Here is a 22,424-nt window from a genome sequence, read left to right as displayed (position 1 = left end):
TGGAAGGGAGAGGATCTCAAACCCTTGAAGGAAAGGGCAGGGAGTGTCAGGGAGGAAGCTGATCACTCACTGGCCACTGAGATCATGCCCGAGGTCTCCTGGAAGCATCTTTCCACAACCATGAGGATTACTGATTCTCAGAAGTCCAGTGGACTTCCCACCAGAACTGAATTTTGTGATCCTTATTCTGAATCCAATAGGTTGCAGTAAAAGACTATGCTTGTGGTGTGTGTGGGGGGGGGGGGAGAGAGAGAGAGAGACAGACAGACAGACAGACAGACAGACAGACAGACCCTGTGAGCAATGCAGCACACACACACTTGTAAAGTTCCTGCCAAGGCACTGGAAAGAACCCTGTGACTTGTATGCACATGCCACCTAAACACATCTATCTGTCTATCTGTCCCTGCACACAAATGTAGCTAGGTGAGAACAATGGCCTATTGATTCACACATGTGCTTGCTCAAAGACACATAGGCCATATACCAACCAATAGCAAAAGCATACAAACAGGAGATACATATGCATTAGTGCACATGAATGCATTTGCAGAGATCCCTGGATGCATTATCTTTCACAGATACAAAAGATTCAAAATAATGTGGATACACAAACACACACACACGTTTGAACCCACTTCTGTGTAAATTATATATAATTACAAACACACCAATACAGCTATATTGTAGTCCATTTCCATGTGTGTGTGTGTTTGAGAGAGAGAGACGTTCAAATGTAGAATGAGCTTTTACAAAGCTCCCACTGCCCCTGTCAGGCATTTGAGTGCATCAAATACATTGGCAGGAGCTTAAAAAACCCCTTTCTTCTGATTGTGTGCACGTGTTATACTCTCTTATACGGTGCTGCCTGTGCCTTTTATTCAATGCTTTTCCTCAGCACCCAAAGCGCCTCTCCTCTACTGTGCAGCCCTCTTCTCACCGCCCTGTCCTCAACCCAGAGGGAACTTCTGCTCCGTCCCAAAGATGCTCCTAAACTTTCTGGGCGTCTAAAAAATATAATCACTTGAGCTGTGGCGCACCCAGCATGCTGCCCCTCCCATTTCCAGGCCAGAATCCTAGCCCACCCTCGTATCTCAACTTCTGGTCCCTGCGCTCCTGCACACCAGTCTCCAGTCACAACCTTAGCTCCGTGCACGCCCTACGCGCACCTGCGGTCCATCCATTCCTGCATCCTTCTCCCGCATACTTGCGCGAAATGCAAACTCCTCCACCCCCCCGCCCTCCTGCTGCCCCTCCCGCTTCCTACCTGGGGGGAGCTGCGTGTCCCTCCCCCACCTGCGGCTGGCGGCGGGATGAGTTCCCACGTTACAGCTTGCCACGGGGCACAGGGTCGGCAGCTTGGGATGGCTCAGCCATGGCACGGAGCTGCCTGCCTCGTCGCTCCCTGGCAGAGTGTGTGAGCACTGCCTGCCTGGCAGAGAGCCCAAGGAGAAGGAAGCAGGGGCGGGAGCGGCTGCTGGGGCGGGGGGCGCCGAGGGAGGAGAGACCCAGGAACACATGGAGAGCCCGAGGCTGGGGACATGTGATTTAGGCAGAGAGAGGGCAAGAGGGAGGGTGGACGTGTGTATGTATGTTTGTGCCTGCTCTGTGCAATATTGCATGTGTGTGTGAGCGCGTGCGTGAAAATGCACGCACATCAGCACATGTGAGAATGGTCCCTCAGTCGCTGCGCATCTTCGTGGTTCTGCCTGCCTCTGGGGACCTGTACTTACCTGCGCCACATCCTTTACATCTGCTTCTCTCTGACGTTTTGCACAGCAGGTGGTTGTGGCTGCCGGGGGGGGGGGGAGTTTGGTATGTTGGCAAGTATTTGCAGAGCTGCCCGGGCGAGCAGCGAAGCGCCACTTTGCTCCTCTCCGACCACCGCAGCTGTTTGAAGATGAGGACCAACGGGTGCAAGTTTGTTTTTGCGATCTGGTTGCTGATGCATTTGTGCCTTTCCACCACAAAGGAGAGATGGGGCTGTGTGTGAGAGAGGGGGGAGGGAGGGAGGTTATAGTCCTGTTATCCCAGGTGGGATCTGCAAAGTATATTGCCTTCCTTTAGACTAGTACTGTATATCAGAGACCTCTCTCTCTCCCTCTCCTCTCTCTCTGTGTGTGTGGGTAGTAAGTTTTGGGATGCATCAATGTATGCTCCTGCGAATTGTCAATTCTGAAGACTCAATATATGGCTTGTTTTGTGATCAGCGTTTGCCTCTCATATTTGGGATTAGCAAACAGCTTTTCTCCAGATCAGAAGAATGATCGTGTTGTTGTGCTGCTCTTTATATTCTCCACCCACCATCTCCATTTCTGCTTCTTTTGTAACAGGCTTCCTGGTTTGCCTGCATTTCTCCCCGTTTTTGCTTCCCATCTGGCATATTGATCACACAGGTCAAGCGACATGCTGGGGGCAGCCCGACACCTGAAGGTTCCCCTCTTGGACTCATCACATTGTAAAAAGAAACAGAAAGTCCGTCTCCGCAAACCCTTCCTCCCCGTGGTAGCAAAGGAAAGGGAACAGGACACAGCCAGGATAGGATGGTGGGCTGTGAACATCATACCAGAGAACTCTGCTTATGGAGGCAGCTTGGAAACAAATAAACAAATAGGGGTACAACTGGATAGCAAGATAGAGGGATAGATGGAAGGGGCTTGGAAGTCAGGATGCTGGAGCAGGGGGGGAGTGATGGGAGCTGGGAGACAGGGACAAAATAACCAGGGACTGCACTGATGCAACTGTTCCTAAGAAATTTGGTGCCTTCCCATATCTTCTCTGTAAGCAACGGTGCATTTTTGTGTAGCTGATTATTTGCATAGAGCTGTAGAGCTGGAAAATTCTAGAACCAAATGCTTTTCCTTTAGGTGTGTGCATATATGCAATGGCCTGTTTGCAGTTCATTCTATTGCTGCAGTTGCATAAACCTCTGGTGTGTTATGGAGCCTGGGCTTATAAATCGGCAGGGGGGAGTTTAACTGTGCACTTGTGTCCCCCCCCCAAAGTTTCTTCCAGAAAGAGCAGTATGTGTGCATGTGCAGAATATTTCCTAAGGGGTGTGCAGACCTTTGTGATGGTGTCCCACCCCATGCACCAGTGCATCAAAAGTGCCACAGTGGCACCACACGAGGCCACATCCCTCTGAATGTGTCATCTGCAAATCTATTTGCTGCAGCAGGAACCTGTGTGGGTGTGAGATGCCCCATTTCCACCGTGGAAGGGGCGGCGGCAGGATGCTTGGGTTCTGCTCAAAGCCCTGGGCCACACAGGTTGGGCATGCAGCCTTATTTAGTAGTGGCAATTAGGAATTGTCAAGACTCTGGACTTAAAATCGACTTTCCCCATGGCAATGCGCTTCACTTGTGTCACGGTGGCCGGAGTGGACTACTTCAGAGTAACGACGCCACGCAGCTCTGCATTTTATTCTTTTATTGGTGCTGCGTATTTACAGTGCTCAAGTCATTGCTATTTACACGGAGTGATGTGGTCAGTCGGTTTCAGAACCTCCTAATGGCTTTTGGCGCGTCTTTCTCCAACACAAAAGCTTTGGCAGACCCATCCTCTTGCCCCTCCTCTTCCTGCGTAATTCTGGAGTTGGGGGGATGGGTCTTCCCCCCTTGCTTGCCCCTTCCTGTCCCACCTGGGACCCTGGCTCCTCTACCTTGCCTGAGCCTCGGACACGACTTCCTGCTTCCCCACTGGAATCGGAACTCTCCCTGCTTTCCCCTTTGCTCGGGGACGGGCTTGAACTCAGGAGGGGAGGGACTTCGCGATATCCCCTGTCCCTCACATCCACCCCCCTCCCAAGCTCTCCTTCACCCCTCCCCAGGCCCCCCCCCATGTGTCGGTGACGACTGGAAGCCTAAGAACTCAGTGCTCTCCGAGCCCGTTGGTGTGAATACCTCCCCCCAGTCCTGCGAGCCCCCCCCTTCCGCCTGGGAGGACGGGAATCCCAAAAAGTCCGTGGCGTCAGAGCTGGTGGGGGTAAAAACGTTCTGCCAATCTGCTCCTTCCTCTGACTGGGTGGATCTCGGTGACACCCATACCTCATCCTCTGGTTCCTCAAACTCCGCTTCCCAGCGCCATGGTGAGCTGCTCTCCCGTGCCTCCTCCTCCTCCCCCTCCCTTTCCATGTGCCAGGGCTTGGGTCTGTGGGGAAAGAGGGCGTGAAATTCTTCTACCAAGAATTCCTCCTGTATCTGAGTGGCTGGGACCCATTCATTCTGGGACGGTGGAGCATCCTCCCATGCCATGAGGTACTCCAGTCCCCCCACCCCCCACCTTGAATCCAGGATGGCCGTGGCCTCATTGAGTTGCTCCCTGCCTTCCCTCTCCCCCCCTCCCTCGGGGGTTTGTTCGCTGTCTCGGAGCCTGCTGCTTTCCCTGTACGGCGACAGCAGCGATCTATGAAACACTGGATGCACCCTCATGTCCTCTGGCAGTGCCAGCCTGTATGCCACCGGGTTGACCTGTTGCGTGACCGTGAAGGGGCCCAGCCTTTTGGGTGCCAGCTTTTTGCACCTCCCTCTGGTGGGAAGGCCCTCCGAGGACAACCACACCTTGTCCCCCACCCTGATGACCTCCCCTAGTCGCCTGTGGCGATCTGCCCCCTTTTTGTACGCTTCCTTGGCCCTCTCCAAGTGTTCTCTGAGCTGCTGGTGCACCGTCTCCAGTTCCTCTGCCCAATCCTCAGCCTGTGGGCCCTCCTCCTCCTCCTCCCCCTCCCTCTCTGGGAAAGATCTGAGGTCGCGCCCGTAATTGGCCTTAAAGGGCGACACCCCTGTGGAGACGTGCACTGCATTGTTGTAGGCAAATTCTGCTAGTGGCAGGCGATCCACCCAGTCCGTTTGCCTCTGGCTGACGTAGCATCTCAGGTACTGCTGCAGAATGGCGTTGACCCTCTCCGCTTGTCCGTTGGTCTGCGGGTGTCTAGCCGTCGACAAGCTGACCTCCACCTGCAGGAGGTTCATGAGCCGCCGCCAGAACCTGGAAACAAATTGGCGGCCACGATCCGAAATAACCCTTAAAGGTAATCCATGCAGTCTGAAAACGTGATCAACAAACAGTTTGGCTGTCTCTTCTGCAGAGACTGCCCTGGCACACGGTATAAAGTGGCACATTTTGGACATGAGGTCCACCGCCACCAACACTGCGGTCTTACCCCGGGAAGAAGGCAGATCTGTGATGAAGTCCATGGACACCACTTCCCACGGCCTGTGTGGCGTGGCTAAGGGCTCCAGCAACCCTGGTGGCGCTGCTCTGACCACCTTTGCCCGCTGGCAGGTGTCACAGCCCCGTACATAGTCTCGAACATCTTCCCTCACCCCTGGCCACCAGAAGTGTCTCATGACTAGGTGAGTGGTCTTGTCCCTTCCAAAATGCCCCGCCGTTGGGTTGTCGTGCATCTGTTTGAGGACCGTACGTCTGAGCTGGGTGGTGGGCAGGTACAGTGCACCCTTGTAGAAAAGCAGCCCTCTGCGTTCTGCAAAGTCTTTTGCCTGCTCCCTCCCCCCTCTCAGTTCTCTGAAGATGCGGTTGGCAAATTCATCCGCTGCCGTCAGTGCTGTGAGTTCTGCCTCGCTCACCACTGCTGCTCCGCAGGACCATGCCGACGGGGGGAAAATGTGCCTTGGGGCTGGTGGCTCCTCCTCCTCCATGTACTCTGGCTTGCGGGAGAGGGCATCCGCCCTGACGTTCTGCTCTCCCGGGATGTAGTGTATGGAGAAGTTGAAGTTCGAGAAGAACTCTGCCCACCGTATCTGCCGCTGGTTGAGCACCCTGGCAGTTCTCCAGAACTCCAGGTTCTTGTGGTCTGTGCACACCTGGATGGGGTGCTTGGCGCCCACCAGGAAGTGTCTCCAGTGCTGGAACGCCGCGTGGATCGCCAGAAGTTCCCGATCAAAAACTGTGTAGTTCCGCTCTGGCTGGGTCAACTTCCTGGAGAAGAAGGCACAGGGTCTCCACTCTCTGTTGGCGTCCAGTTGCAACAAAATGGCGCCCACAGCTTTATCAGAGGCATCTGTCTCAATGCGTAGGGGCGCGTCCTGAACCACGTGGAACAGGTTCTGGTCTGAGGCGAACACCCTCTTGAGGCTTTCGAACGCTGCTTGCGCCTCTGGTGTCCACCGGAACTTCTGCTTGCCTCTCAGGCAGTCAGTGATGGGAGCCGTAACGCGAGAGAAGTTCTTGATGAACTTCCTGTAGAAGTTGGCGAAGCCTAGTAGGCGTTGGGCATCTTTGCGCGTCCTGGGGCTGTGCCAGTCCAGGATGGCCTGCACCTTGTCCTTGTCCATCGCTAGCCCCTTGTCTGACAGCTTGTAGCCCAGGAAGTCCACCTCCTTGGTGTGAAACTTGCACTTCTCCAGCTTCACATACAGGTGGTTCTCCTTCAGGCGCTGTAACACCTCCCTGACGTCCTTCACGTGCTGCACTGGGTCGTTGGAATAAATAAGGATGTCATCCAGAAAGACCAAGCATTTCCTGAAGAGGAGGGACCCCAGGACGTGGTGCATGAAGGCCTGGAAGCATGCTGAGCCCCCTTGCAACCCGAAGGGCATCACCAGATATTCAAAAGAGCCCAGAGGCGTGAACATCGTGGTTTTCCACTCATCGCCCTCCCGGATTCTGATCAAGTTGTACGCCCCCCTCAGGTCTAGCTTGGTGAAAATCTTGCCCCTGCGTGCCGCTGTCAGGAGATCATCCACTCTGGGCATGGGGAAAGCCACTGGTTCTGTCACCGAATTCAGCCGTCTAAAATCCACCACCAGGCGGCGCTGTTGCGTGTCTTTCTTGTCCACCCAGAAGACCGGGCTGCCCCCTGCTGCCTTGCTTTCTCTGATGAACCCCCGCTTGAGGTTCTTGTCGATGAAAGCGCGCAGATCCTCCAGTTCCTGGTCTGACATGGCGTACAGCTTGGCTGGGGGTATAGTTGCCCCTGGCACCAGGTTGATCTGGCAGTCAAAAGGCCTGTGTGGGGGCAGATGGTCGGACTCCGCTTCGCTGAAGACCTCCTGCAGGTCCCAGTACGGTTTGGGTATCGCTTCACCCCCTTTGACGTGCATGGTGGCCACCGTGGCTATCGGAGGCCCCTCCCCTGGTTGGTGCTGCATGCAATGTTCTAGGCAAAAGTCCGATCCAAATGTGATGCATCTCTGATGCCAACTTATGGAGGGGTCGTGGCGCGCCAGCCAGCTCATGCCCAAAACGATGGGGGGGTCTGAGATGGTGGTGACGTTGAATGCCAGTGTCTCTGAGTGCCTTCCAACCGTCATTCTCATGGGGGGGGTTTGATGAGTGATGGCCCCTCCCAGCAGCTCTCTGCCGTCAATGGTTGCCACGTGCAGAGGAAAATCCAGCTGCAGAAGCTGGATCTGGTGCTCTTCTGCAAAGTTTCTCGAGAAGAAGTTCGCTGACGCCCCACTGTCAATTAGGGCGAGGACTGTAAGGGGATAGCCATTTGGAAGCGTGAGCGTCACTTCTAGAACCACTCCTGCTCTGGGAGGGGTGGGCTGGCTCTGCTCCTCTCTGTGCGGGTGGGTGGGCTGGGGCTGTTGTCTGCTGACTGTGCCTGGCTGCTGCCCCTTGTCTCCTGCAGCCAGGCTTTCCCGTTTCCCTGCTGTGGTGCTGCGTCAGTGGGGGAGGGCACAACCGTTCCCGCCTTTCCTTGCCACTCCCTGCGATGTGGGCAGTCTCTGACGAGATGCTGGGGGGAGTTGCAGAGAAAGCAATTCCCACCCCTTCCCTCCTTGCGTCTTGGCGCCGCTGGGGTTTGAAAAGCCCGCGCGCGCGCGCTATCAATCTGCATGGGTTCCTGGTCCTGACTGGCCCCAGGCGTGGCTTGAAAGGGTTGTTGGGGGAGTGGCTTCTCCTGCGACCGTGGGAACCAAGCCCGCTTTGCGCGCGTTGCTTGCTTGTCGCTCCACCGGGATTCCTGTCTCACCCCCACCGCCAGAGCCGCTTTGCTCAGCTGATCCATATTACTGGGCTTTGGACCTCTCGAGAGCTCATCCTTCACCTCCTCATGCAGCCCCAAGTAGAACGCCGCTTGCATTGGGGGGGACCCCAGTTCCCACCCCAATCTGTGCACCAGCATGGTGAATTTCGCCCAATACGCGCGAACTGTCATATTTCCTTGGCGTAAATTATGAAGTTCCTCCTTAGTCTGGTCCATATGACTATCGGACGAATACATCGTTTTCAAACCTTCTAGAAATAGTTTGACATTCTTCATGCAAGGATTCCTTGTTGCAATTAACGGTCTTAGCCACTCCCTGGCTGCCCCGGTAAGGTGCTCCACAATAAACGCTACTCTGTGCTCATCATCAGGGAACTCATCGTGGTGCAGCTCAAGAGCATACACAATCTCAGTCTCAAAGCCCTGAAATTCCTTCGGGTCTCCATTGAACTTGCTAACTAGGGTCCCAGCTCTCCTTCCTGGCAGCACTTGGACTTGGGGTGCCCCTCCCGCCTTGTTTTTCTCTGCATCCAGCTTGTTTTGGAGGTCTACCGCCACCGCCCTTAATTGCTGCTCTTTTTCCTGAAGCTCTCTCACCTGTTCCGCAAGTTGTAGCCGGTCGTCCTGGACCTTCTTAGTCTCCTCTTTAGCTGCCTTCAATTCTCCCTGCGCCTGCAGCGACAGCTGCTGCAGTTCTAGCTGGGCTTGCTCAGCGATCTGCCGCCACTTCTCCGCCTCTGACACGCTCATCCCGGCAACTCCAAAGTAGCCCAAAAATGATTAGGAGGTTGCTGTCACGGTGGCCGGAGTGGACTACTTCAGAGTAACGACGCCACGCAGCTCTGCATTTTATTCTTTTATTGGTGCTGCGTATTTACAGTGCTCAAGTCATTGCTATTTACACGGAGTGATGTGGTCAGTCGGTTTCAGAACCTCCTAATGGCTTTTGGCGCGTCTTTCTCCAACACAAAAGCTTTGGCAGACCCATCCTCTTGCCCCTCCTCTTCCTGCGTAATTCTGGAGTTGGGGGATGGGTCTTCCCCCCTTGCTTGCCCCTTCCTGTCCCACCTGGGACCCTGGCTCCTCTACCTTGCCTGAGCCTCGGACACGACTTCCTGCTTCCCCACTGGAATCGGAACTCTCCCTGCTTTCCCCTTTGCTCGGGGACGGGCTTGAACTCAGGAGGGGAGGGACTTCGCGATATCCCCTGTCCCTCACAACTTGCTTCAAAAAGTGGTAAGCCAGCCCTATGGCACACTCAGTGCAGTTCGGACAGCAGCTATTAAGGAAACCCATTTCCTGGAAGAATGGAGGCGGAAGCAAGAGGAGAAGCAACCGATAGCTTTGTCCTACTCCTTTTGCCATTGAGTAGCCGTCCCTGGGAATCGCCCAGTGGGGAGTGCGCTGTTGCGCTCACGTCCTGCTTGGGAGCTTCTCCTGGGCAACTGGTTGGACAGTGAGACCAAGATGTGGGACTGCATGGGCCTTTGGCCAAATCCTGCAAGTCTCTTCTTACAAGGAAGAGGAACAGAAAGGAGGAGCAGAGGCTGAGGTTAAGGGAGGTCACAAGCCAGAAATCCAAGGGCTGGAATAGCAGGAGCCAAGCATTGGGATACATTAAGAGAGAGCAAACAGTGGCCTTGTTCCAGCAGGAGAGCAGACAGGGTCAGACCCCTTTCCCTTGGTGGCTTTAAGTGGGGCATAATCTACATCTGATCCTATTTGTGGCTCCTCATGTAGCCAAACTGGTATAATCCAGGCCAAAGAGGAATGTATCAGCAGGCTCAAGGGAAGCTCCATGGCTTTGTTGTTTACTGAATTTTAATCCTGCCCCTTCTCCTGAAGAAGCACAGGGAGCAAGCTGCGTTCCTACTGCGGTGCAAGTCCTTCTCTTCTGCTGATGCCGGGCAGCCAGTGACGATCTCTGTTTGGACCCCATTCTCTCTGCTGGCCAGGGACAGGGGACCTGTGGTCCTCCCGCTCTTGCTGAACTGGCCAGCATGGCCAATGGTCACAGCTGTACAGGGGAATATTTGGAGGGTGCAGATTCCCCAGCCCTGCTTCCTGCACTCTGAGACCTGGCATTGTGCCCTCACACCCCACAGTTCTTAAATGTCAGACTAACAGCAGGGAGACTCAGGTTCAATTCCTGCTCAGCTATGAAGCTCACCGGGTGACTGTGAGCCAATCAACCTACCTAACTCAGCTTAGCCTACCTTGCAAGGTCGTTGTGAGGATACACACAGATGGTGGTGGGAGGACCTTGTAAGCTCCTTGGGATATTCTTTACAAAAATATAATGGGGCACCTTGTCAAAAAAGGATAAAGACATAACAGCCATAGCATGCTGCATATTTTTTCTTAAAAACCAGCCACGACAGTGGCTTAGAAGGGAATCAGTGTTTCTTCAAAATATTAATAATAGTTTAATCTCCAGAGGGGCTCTGAGCTCCACGCTCCTCTGCCCCTCCCTCCAGCCAGCATCTCACTTGGCTTTACTTCACCAGTGACAGCTTGAAGCTTTCTAATCTCTTTCCTGGACCCTCCTAGCGTGGTCACCAAATTTTAACAGAGAATACAGGGATGAACTCCCCACCCCAAAGTCCCCCCCTCCTCTCCCCTCCCCAGCCTACATCCCTTCCTCAGTTCACCTCCTCTTGACTGTCTGTCACACATCACCTCGGCACACTTGAGAAGATGCAATCACAGCTCTGCTTGGGCTGTGAATGGAAATTAGCACCATTTGCTGAATGGGAGCAGCCATACCCGATTTAGGAACTGCTATTCCCAGAGAGACTGTCAAATGCTGATGAAAAGCAAAGAAGGGAAGGAGTTCCTGGGTTCTGGATAGAGCTCTGAAGGGAGAATAAGCGATTTTAGTGCCTGATGGGGCCGGGGCCATAGCTAGGGTGTGTGTGAGGTGGGCACCCGCCAAGGCCGCAGGCACTTGGGGGAGGGCACAAAAATCAGCTAAAAAATTGTCCATACTTATATTGATTACAGCCTCATAAGAAATGATTTTAAATAGAGGGTGAATTGAATGGGGGGGGGGTTGGAGGAGAGGCAGAAAGAAGAGCCAATTTGTCCGTGGCTAGGGGGCACAATCTGGATGATTCTGCCAGGGGCGCAAGATCACCCAGTTACGGCTCTGGATGGAGCAGGGGAGGAGGAGACTCCCAGGTTCTAGGCTCAGGTTAGAGCAGACAAAGTGGGGGAGGTGTGGAGCTGGAAGCCAGGGGCCCCAAGTGCTCTGCCTAAGCCTCCCACTGCCTGCTTGCAGAGGGTGCGCTTCAGCACCAGGATGAGTGAGTCACATCTGTTCTTTGAGACTCTGCTTCTCTCCCCTCCCCTCCCTCCCTCCAACAGGATAATGACTTCTCTTTGCTGCTGTAAACCCTTAAAGATGTGCAACTCAGAGAAAGCTCTGGCCATGCATGGCATTATGGGGAGCAGAGAGGCAGCTGAACAAAGCTCCTTGTAGCAGGCAGCGAGAAGAAAATAAACTCAAATGAGATTGCGTCTCTCTCTCTCTCTCTGTGTGTGTGTGTGTGTGTGTGTGTGAGTGTGAAAATGTTAACTCCAGAGGGGCTGCAAGGCTCGCCCAGCAGTGGGAAGGAAAGCAATGGCTGCCAAGGGGTGTGTCTTGACAGGTGGTTAAAGTCTGGTGATAAAGCATGATGGGAGACATGGCAAAAGAACATCCCAGAGGAAGGAGGTCTTGCCGAGCACCAGAAAGCCAGGGCTAATGCCAAGCAGACGCTGGGAGTCCAGCTTTGGTCTATGGAAGTGGGCAGAATTACCAGGGAGGAGCACCACACATGCACCAGCTCTACTTTCTTCTTCATGTTAGCCAGCACTATGTAACTAGAAGGCTGCAGCGGTGTGTCAAATGGAGACGTTGGCCTGTAAGGGGAGCTGGAAGGTGCTGTTTCTCTCTCCAAGTGCTTGGCCTTAGAACTGGACCTGTACCTCGGGGAGGGGGCAGGGAGACTGAGGCAGGGAGCAGGCAGAAATCAGGGACAAAGGGAAGTGGGTGTTTCATATGCAGCTGGTGGCAGGAGGAAGTTTCTGTACTCTACAATAGGCTAGCCAATGTTTTGAACTGCAACTCCCACTGTCCCCAACCAGCATGGTCAGTGGTCAGGGATTGCAGGATCCATTGGCTACCCCTTCTCTAGACTATCTGCATTACAAAGCTGAGGACTCAGCAGCTAAAAGAGGCACATAGGGCAGGTATAGGATCTAGAAAATTCTCCCCCAACCCTCCACATTTGCTCCTTCAAACGGTTGCCATTTGCTTGTCCTCTTCAACAGTGAAGTACTTTGGCCCTGCAAAGAGGTGCAAAAGCCCTTAGTGAGGATTGAGCATCATTGGTGTTTCTCTTGTCATGTGACAAAGACACATGGGAGCAGGGAAGCAAGGCAGGCTGTAACTGTCAAATCCCAACTGCCAGAGTGTAACTGCCAACTGCCATTCTAGGCTTGACTCTCTTCGTCCAGTTTGTGTAACCTGACAATCGTGAACATATTTGCCTCTGTGTTTCTGTAACTGAATCTGTGTTTCTGAAACTATATTTTATGAAGAACAATGATTTAATAAAGTCTTCATTATTTAAACGAAGAACTCTGCTGAATTAATTACCGCTGTGCGTCACCTCTTTGCTTGGTGCAACGGGGAAAAGCACACATCAGTCACCCCCTCCATCCAGTAAAGGTACAGGGGACGGTACTGCTTTTGAAAAGGACTGTCCACCCCATAATTTCCAGCAAAGGAAGGAGACAGGAGGAGCCCACCCTATCTTCTGAGATGCATTGTTCATCTGCAAACACAGGAGAAAAGCCCACGGTGAGGGGCCAGGGCACCTCAAAAGGCTCTTCTCTTAGAAAGTTTTGCTGGTTGCCATAGTCCTGTGGCCCACAGAACAGAGCTCTGCTCTAATGCAACATGCCCCCCCCCCCCCCCGTTTCCCCACCACATGGAAGTGGCTGCAAAGAAAGCCTAGAGCTTTTCAAGGCCATCCATTCTCATGCTATTATTTACCAGCATCCAGCACTCAGGGAGGGAGGACTGTCACTGCAGCTTTATTGTTATGGCCAGGAAAGAAAGGCAGTATCACATGACTAATGGGGAAAGGGGGGGTGGGGGCTTCCTCCCTAAAGGAATACCTGAAAAACAGAACAGGTGGCAGAGATTCAGGAATAGAACCACAAGTGCCCTCGATTTCAAGAACACAGATTAAAAAATGTGCATATTTGCTGTGGTCAATTGTAAACTCTGCAGGCATAAATTTGTCTTCTGTGATTAGGAGTTGCTAAATCTCACCCTCCCCTGCCAGTCAGAGTGCTTAAAAATTTCCACAAAGTTTTGCAACAGGCAGAAACCTAACAGGCACAGTTCCACTTTAGCATGGAGGCACAGACACAGGAAAGCTTAATCTGTTGGACTTCTGCCCCTGACATACCTGCAAATGGTGAGAGCTCTGCTGGAAGTGTCTCTCAAAAAAGCCAGAAAGCTAACAAGATCTCTTTCCCTCCACATGATGCACATCTCTGCTTTTGTGTTGGGATCCTGGAGGGCTATACAGTGGTGCCTCGCTAGATGAATTTAATTCGTTCCATGGGTCTTTTCTTATAATGAAAAATTCGTCTAGCGAATCCCATAGGAATGCATTGAATTTTTTTTCAATTTTTTTTTGCCCATAGGAACGCATTAATTGAATTTCAATGAATTCCTATGGGAAACCGCGATTCGCTAGACGAATTTTTCGTAAAACGAATTCGTCTAGCGAGGCAACCTCCACTAGAAAAAACCTTTCGCTAAGCGGAAATTTCGTTAAGCAGGGCATTCGTTAAGCGAGGCACCACCGTAATCCAGACTCACGACCAGTCCTATGCAAGAGGGACACAGGATAGGCTTTGTAGATACACAATTGATACATACAAGGATGGGCAGCGACACACAGGATAAATATAGCACTCCACCGCAAGGTGCCAGGAGGACCATCTGCTCAAGGCCTGGCTTCAGCCAGGAGTGTGTGGTGCTGCCAAATTCTACGATATCCAAAGCAGGGCCAAGGAAAGGCCTGGCAGAAACCGAAGCAGCCCTCAGGCCTCCCATTTCCCTTTGTGACAACAACAGCTATGAGTCCAAATGCTGATGTTTTCCCCTCCTTTCCAGCATTAGCCTGTTTCTCAACAGGCAACGCACAGGCTAACTCTTGACTGTGTGTAGCATCTGCCAGCATCCGGGGGCTCGTTGCCGTGTTTCCTCATAACAACATCTCGACACCACAGCAGCTGGGATGATGGCAGCAGGGGTATGTAGCAAATGCAATCGCCCTTGAAGCAGAACATCAGGGGAGTGGGATGGCTGGCCAGGCCTGGCCTGGCCTACCGTACTCTACTGTTCAGATTACACACCACTTTTAGGTGGCTGGATTTTCCCTTCCCAAGCCCGAGAGAGAGAGAGAGAGAGAGAGAGAGAGAGAGAGAGAGAGAGAGAGAGAGAGAGAGAGAGAGAGAGAAAAGCTGGCAGTAAAGACAAGTCATCTTGGAGGTTTATTCTCAGCTTAGCTAGACAGGCAGACATCATGGAACTTATTCCTCATCCTCTGGAGGCAGCACAATTTTGCTGGGGTCATAATAATTAGAGTCAAGCACAGGCAGCCCCTGTGCCTCCCGCTCTTTAATTTTCCGTTCAGCTTCCCGACGAGACCACTCTTCCATCCTAGGGGGAGAGACAAAAGAAAGACCAAAGAAGAGCAGGTTATTGCAAGGTGTCAACAGTGTCCTGGAAATACAGGAAAGGGCTATGGGGCGCTGGACTCCAACCTTCCCCAGCGTGGGGTCTTGGGACTCTCCTCTCCCCATAGCCCGTGGCCAATGGTCAGGGATGGTGGCAGCTGCAGTCTGGCTACATCTGGAGAGCACTAGGCCAAGGGAGGCTGTTCTGCTGTAACAGGACATGGCTTCTGCTAAGGGCCAAATTGGGCCGGAGGGGGGCAGCAGCCAGGCTGCAAAAATGAGAAGAGGGAAGCTGCAGCCACTGGATGGACTGCAGGAAGGCAAAGTGCTGCAGAATTTGGATTTCTTTGGAAGGAGGAAAGGTGCAGGGGTAGAAACACAAGGACACGTAAGTCAGGGGGAGCAGTTTCCCTGGAAGAGACGGAGACGGCCAAGCAGGGTGCAGAAGCCCATTTCATTGAGGCAGAGAAAGTACAGTGTTTGCATGACAATGAGGACCAGAAGCTTGCTTAAACTACATTTCCTTAGGAAGCCAGGTTCTGCATTAGACACTGAATTCCACTCCAAGTTCAGCATGTGTTGGAGCACAGAAAATTCATCACAGGCCAAGGCTGTTTTCAAATCAGAGATGGGATTCATATAGAATATTTAGGGGAGATAGATACTGCATGACACTTCCACAGAACTGCTCAAGCCCCACAGCACATTTCTCAGCATGCTTTCTGCTGCTCTAGCACACCTTGTGGCCCCTTCAGATACTGATGGACTGCCAATGCCTCCACCACTGGCTGTTGGCCATGTTAGCCAGGGCTGATGGGAGTTGTAGTCAACAACCTCTGGAGAGTCACTAAGTTCTCCAGTTCTGCTCTAGCAATGCATAAAGGCACAGCTGATCAAGGAGCACTCAGAGCTGTTTGACTGTTTTATCCTGGATGTACCACATCGGCACAAGGAGTTAGGAGTGTGAACCCAATCAAAGCTGCAGCATTAATTACCGTATACTGTGCTGAGATCAAGTGCAAAGCAGCTTGCCTTAATTAGTGCTTCATTAAGGAGTCTCCAGCCTGCTGCTTAGCCCGGCTCTATTCAGTTTTGGGCTTCCTGTGAAAACATCAGAATTGCTCTCTCTCTCTCTCTCTCTCTCTCTCTCTCTCTCTCTCTCTCTCTCTCTGTGTGTGTGTGTGTGTGTGTGTGTGTGTGTGTGAGAGAGAGAGAGAGAGAGAGAGAGAGAGAGAGAGAGAGAGAGAGAGAGAGACTGGCATGGCTCTGCCCAACAAAGCACCTTTTGCCCCCTGCCCCAGCTGACCCAACACAGACCAGTCAACCCAGTTGATCAGGCATGGCCCTTGCTTGCATTCGCTCTGGGGCTTCTTGCCTGAGGCTTAGTCAGTGCTCTTAGCAAAGGACAAGTCCGATACACACAAGCAGCTGATTCCACAAACACAAACCAGACAGCTGCTTTGGTGGCTCAGAACGCAGTAACGGCGCCTGGCTTAGTTTGCAGCCACTCCTTGCTATTTCCATCTCCCCTTCCAACAGACAGCATGAAGTCAGGCAAATTTAACAGAGGGAGGAAGGCAGGATCCTTTGAACTCTCCCTGCTCTAGTCGCAAACAGGAGGGAGGCAATGGCGGCAGCATCACCCCCTCCTTCCTAGTCTAGTGGCAGGAGTGAAGCTACCATCTAAGCCACCATTTCTCAAACTTTTTGAACTCCGTCCTTCTTCCAAAACATCCTTCCACGCGAGCAGCAGGCCTCCCTTTGGCAAGCAGGCACACAAAATCCTCATGTGGAACTGCACCTATGCAGCCCAGTGGATCAAAATGTGTGCATGCGGGTGCTCACTCCTACTCTGGTCTAGGGAAAAGAGGTGGGGGGAGGAGAGAAAGATGTGGCCCGAAACTCCCCTTGCCCCTCCCTTAGTTCACATGCAAAACCCCAGGCGACTACAAAGCCAAACCTCTGCTATGTCTTCCTGGTGCTGGATTTTCTTCCTCCCTGCGACTCTCATGTCCACCCCCACAGGGCCATCTACTCCATGGGTGAGGAATGTTCTTCAGTGCATGGCCCATGTTCCTTTGGGGGCAAACTTCTGAGAGCCACATGCCAGTGGCCAAACTCGGTAAAGCAACAAATATCAATGCTGCCTTTCAGGTACACAGCACCCCAGTTTCTACAGACGCTCACGCACCAAATATTTTCCAGCAAGGCAAAAGTATTTGCAGTGTGACTCAGGACCACTGAGGAGGGTGGCTGGGGGGAAGCTTTGGTTCCTCCCTCTCCAGCAAATCTCAAACTCACCAGCCAGGCAGTTTTATGCACTGGAGTGGAATACATTCTCCAAACAGAGGCCAACACTTCTGCCAATTCTTTGGCCACAGAAATTGCCCCGTGAAGATCCCAAAATGGGAGAAGCAAGATTTCAAGGAAACAAGTGGAGCAGATACTCATGAGTGGCTGTGAACATTTTTATAAAATACATCAAAAGGACAGAAAGTATTCTGGTTCTGTGTAACTTCAGAAATATGGTTTTACGGTTGTCACTGACAAGTGAAGCAGCACAAAAAATTCTTGACTTTCAGAAGCTGCATTCAAGAGTGCTTTTTTTTGACAAACATTTAGTAAGCAATAGTTCTTTTGCCTATAGCCATGAGGACTAGACACTTAGTCCCCCCTCCCCCGCCATAAAATAAGACCACAGAATATCAGGACTGAGAGCCCATTTTGCATTTCAGGCAGCCATGAGCCACATTCTTTGTTTGTCTCTCTCCTCTCACCCTCTGTTAATGGGTATGTCAATAGCTACAACTACATAAGAAAAGATTGATGTCGGAGTATCCATAGTGGGGGGGGGAGTAAGAATGGAAGGGTACTGTAAGGGTGACTCCCTACAGGGAGCCAGCCCCCCATCATCCTGACATCCACCTCTTCAAGTAAAGAAAGCACCAGTGGTTCTGAAGCAGCCAGAGGGGGAGGAAGAGACTCTGAGGTGGAGAGAAATCAAAGTGAGGAACAATGGGAAAGCTCGGGGGGGGGGGAGAGATGCAGACGGGGGCTCAGGGATGTTGGAGAGCCAGGGCACCGACCGCTCAGGAAGGAAGCTGAAAGGGCATCGCTCCTTCCGGCGCAAGAAGTAAGGAGAGCGCCAAGATGCAGGTCAAGGGGGAGGCGTTTTGGAGTGCCCCGACTACTTTGCTGGCATAGGAACAGATGTACACCATTGCCGGATTCTGATTCGGGATGAGAGGTCATGTTTTAAGCTGTCTCTGCACTGTAAATAATTAGCACAATAAACGTCTTTGAAGACAAACTGGACTCAAGCGGAGTTACTCTAGAGTAGCCAAGACGACCCTCTGACAGGTACACTCTTCACTCCTAGTGGAGGGCACTGGAGGGGAACTCAGAAGCAGGCTTCCTTGTGCCATTAGCAGTTCATTCAAGACTGATAAACCTGGGCCATCAATTAATTTGCTCTCTGTTCCCTTTTGCCCCACCCCTTACATGAGAGAACACCACCTGATCAGCCACCGGAAGGAGGCAGGAGAGGGTGGGGAGGTTGTTGCCCAGAAATGGCCACTCATGACCTGCAGCGAGGACAATAATGCAAAGCATCAGCCTAAAGTAAGTTTAATTATTATTTCCCACTCCGCAACCACAGAGGACCTGCTTGGTCAGCTCATTAAGCAGAATATTAACGGGCTGGAAACGGGCTTTCATCTGAAGCTCCCTGGCTGACAAACGGGACTGCAGCAACTCCACAGAGAAAGGGAAAGGGGGCAGCCATCAGAGGAGCCAGGGAGCAGAGCTCTTTCTCTGTGTAGGAGGGGAAGGAGTCCAAAGTGGAGGCAAGGAGACGCTGTGTGCGTGGAAGAGAGAAATGCCTTTACAGAAAGAAGAGACTTCAGAAAAGGAGAAATAGAAATGGGAGCAGTAGCCTCACAAGATTGCTCTTGTGCTTTTATGTCAGCAGATAGGGTAAGAGAGAGTGGCGTACTTCTGCCTCGGTTATTGGCTTTTAGTCTTTGATTGTCTTCTCCAATTGCTAAGCAATTTTATTTGCTCATCACTCCAATAACATTGTTATTGAGTGGTTCATAAATATAAGATGATATAATAAAATGTAAATAAACTGTAAGCAGCCCTGGACTTTCAGAAGGGGAGGGAGGCAGGAGGGGAGAGAGAAAACCTCGGCCCTAAGGGTACTTTCAAACAGCAACAGACTTAAGATGGACCTTACCCACCCACTGACACCCAGCTGCCCAGTTGCTGCCAATGTTTGGGGCCTATGTGTGTACCACAGCTACCTTTTCAAAAATGTATTTAGTACACACGAGCAGTACTACCTCAAAATCAGGCCGACTGTGGGGAACACAAGAGCAAAAGGGGTGCAGCTGGTTGAGATGAGGTCCAGGAACAGTCCAATGGCTGGAACAATGCAGAACAACTTTGTGAAGTGGGGAGAAGCTGCACTTTCAAGTCCCAAACTCAGCCACAGACACAAGTGGAAAGAAGGGCATAAGCTGCTCAATGCATCTGTAATGCATTGGAAGAGCGGGCTGCTTTCAAAGGCAAAGCAGCATGTCTGTGATCTTTGTCCTAAGACTGCAATTATAACTAAGGCTATCCAAAAGAGCTGAGATGCTCATAACAATATGCATTCCTCTTTCTCCACTGCCCTCCTCTCCTCTCCTGTCTGGTCTTCTCCTCTGCCTAAATGCTGTCAGCTCAATTCCCCTATGTCCCCCTCCCCAACTCCAGCAAGCAGAGTTCGTTAGAGGCTCCCCAAAGACCTCCCTAATGAGACCCCATCCATTAGAGAAGAGTTATGCCTGGTGATTTGGTGCCTCCCCAGAACACCAAAAGGAGAAGGCAGGCTCCCACTACTGACAATCAAGACACCACAGACAGGGAGATGAAGCCAAGCCTTTTCCGAGGTGTGTGTGGAGGTGGGGGCAGCAGCAAGCCAGACTATTGGTCCATCTCTCCCAGCATTTTCACAGTCAACATAACTAGATGCTTTCAGAGAACCAGGGATGCAAAGCAATGACAGATTTTTGGCTGTCACCCTAAGGGGTTTAGGAATGCATCGCAAGAGACAATCTGCAAGCCTGTGGCTCAGAATTTTGGCTATGATAAATGGGCAAAAAGGTTTCAACTGTGCACTCAGTATTTTTCACAGAAGTCAGTGCCCAGAAGAAAGGATCTTATGTGGATTGACTGCCAATCACCGAACGAAGGTCCTAAAGGATTACTTTGTACCTTTTCCATTCTTGTTCCAAGAATTCTAGCCTTCAAGGTTTGTTTTTTAACACAAGTTTCTAGTCCCCATTTTTCCAAGATATGGAAACCAGTATTTTCTAAGAAGAGTCCATTACCACAGGGCATATGGAGTATGAATACATCACATTGCTTTACCCGTCCCCCACAAAAACCCACCTTCATTCGTCTTTCCCTTAAAACGATTGCATTGATTCAGAGTTAGTGCAGACTACCTAGTATGGGTAGTAGCCAACTCTGTTAGTACTGAATAGAAACTGTGTCTGACAAACAGGACTTTGATAGGACACAAATGCTGTTTGCTCAGAATTACACCAAATATACTCTGCCTGCTGCGTCTTGGTCTTTCTGTGGTTCCTGGGGTCTGATTTGCAGCAGCTGTGGGTGAAACACCATGAAGGCAGAGACAGGACTTGTGATGCCTGCAGTAATGGTGGGAGCCAGAAAGGGGCCTCTGTTCCCCACCCCCTTGTCCTTTGTCCTTCTGCGCCTCTCTCTCCCGTGCTGCTTCTCTAACCTGGATGAGCCATTCTGGCTATATGGACTCTGTTCTGAAACCATATGCTATCAGTGCTCCCAGCTACGTACGTGACACCACAGATTTTCTGAGGAAAATACAATCTTTGAACAATCTTCCTAACAATACTATACTAGCCACTATGGATGTGGAATCTCTATACACCAACATCCCACACAATGATGGTTTACAAGCCATAAGGAACACCATTTCAGATAAAACCACAGCGGACTTTGCTACCAAACTCTGCCACTTTGTCCTTACCCACAACCACTTCAAATTTGGTGATGACCTGTTCCTCCAGATCAGCGGCACAGCCATGGGCACCCGCATGGCCCCACAGTATGCCAACATCTTCATGGCAGATTTAGAACAACGTTTCCTAGACTACTACCCACTCAAACCTCTCTTGTACCTACGATACATTGCCGATATTTTTATTATCTGGACACATGGACAACAGACCCTGGAAACCTTCCACCAGACATTCAGTGACTTTCACCCCACCATCAACCTAACAATGAACCAATCTATGCAAGAAATACATTTTTGGATACTACAATAAAAATACAGGGTGGACGTATAGACACCACCTTATACAGAAAACCAACTGACCGACAAACATATCTACATGCTTCTAGCTACCATCCCAAACATACCAAACAATCCATCGTATACAGCCAGGTCCTACGTTACAACCGCATCTGTTCCAACTCTACAGACAGAGAATCTCACCTAAGAGATCTACAGCAAACCTTTTTAGAACTAAAATATCCACCTGATGAAGTTAAACAACAGATCAACAGAGCCAGACTGATACCTAGGGAGAACCTGCTGCAAGACAGACCCAAAAAAGAAAATAACAGAACACCACTAGTCATCACATACAGCTCCCAAGCGAAAACAGTACAACGCATCATCAGAGATCTACAGCCTCTCCTGGACAATGACAGCTCTCTTTCTCAAGCTCTGGGAGGAAGACCTTTCATTGCCTACAGACAGCCACCAGACTTAACATGGACACTGGTACCAGAGCCTGCAATAAACCCAGATGCCAACTTTGCTGCCACATACACCCGGACAACACCATTACTGACCCCAACAACATCCAACATACCATCTCAGGACTATTTAATTGCTCATCTTCTAACATTGTGTATGCCATCAAATGCCAACAGTGCCCTTCAGCTCTCTATATTGGACAAACAGGCCAAACCCTACGCCAAAGGATAAATGGACATAAATCTGACATCAGGAACCATAAGACAGAGAAACCAGTAGGAGAACACTTCAATCTCCCAGGACATTCTATACAAGATCTCAAAGCAGCTGTTTTATTACAGAGAAATTTCAGGAACAGACTGGAAAGAGAAGTTGCTGAATTGGAACTGATTACCAAGCTTAAAACCATGGAGCCAACTGGGATGAATAAAGACATCGGATTCTTATCTCATTATGCATGATCAAGCTTTCTTTAGCGCCTCAGCCCTTGCTTCCCCCCCCCCAGGACTAATTGCAGTCATCAGCAGTCGTTAACAGCCATCTACAGGTTTACAACTCCCATCAGCCCATCACCCATTCCCACCCACCCCCACCACCCTCTGTATATATATAAGGGTCTGACACTTCTGTTTCAAGTGTATCTGACGAAGTGTGCATGCATACGAAAGCTCATACCAAAATAAAAACTTAGTTGGTCTTTAAGGTGCTACTGAAGGAATTTTTTTATCTTGATAAGCCAGTCACATATCTGGTAGAGGTGGGAAAGCCACTTGAGTAGTGGGGGCTGGCAGAGAAAAAAGCCCAGCAAAACAAGGAAAGAATGAAGCACACACCCCCCATATCTGCCACAGGAGCCCAGCAGCACCAGGAGGACCACCGCCTCCCCCAGTTCCACAGTTTCCAGTACCCAGAAAGCTCTGCAAGGGTACA

General features: G+C 51.2%; 1 protein-coding gene across 1 annotated transcript in view; it reads right to left on the bottom strand.

Moving 5' to 3' along the window:
- Positions 1-14,499: 14,499 nt before the first annotated feature.
- The window catches only part of NDUFB11 (NADH:ubiquinone oxidoreductase subunit B11), a 33,861-nt gene continuing 25,936 nt past the window's right edge, over positions 14,500-22,424 (bottom strand). The window contains exon 3 of the mRNA XM_035141172.2: positions 14,500-14,681. Coding sequence (XP_034997063.1) covers positions 14,552-14,681 — 130 coding nt within the window. The 3' untranslated portion in view covers positions 14,500-14,551. The remainder of the gene's footprint in view (positions 14,682-22,424) is intronic.

This window comes from Zootoca vivipara, chromosome 16, assembly GCF_963506605.1.
Source record: "Zootoca vivipara chromosome 16, rZooViv1.1, whole genome shotgun sequence".
Taxonomy (NCBI): domain Eukaryota; kingdom Metazoa; phylum Chordata; class Lepidosauria; order Squamata; family Lacertidae; genus Zootoca; species Zootoca vivipara.
This window is presented reverse-complemented; position numbering and strand designations above follow the sequence as displayed.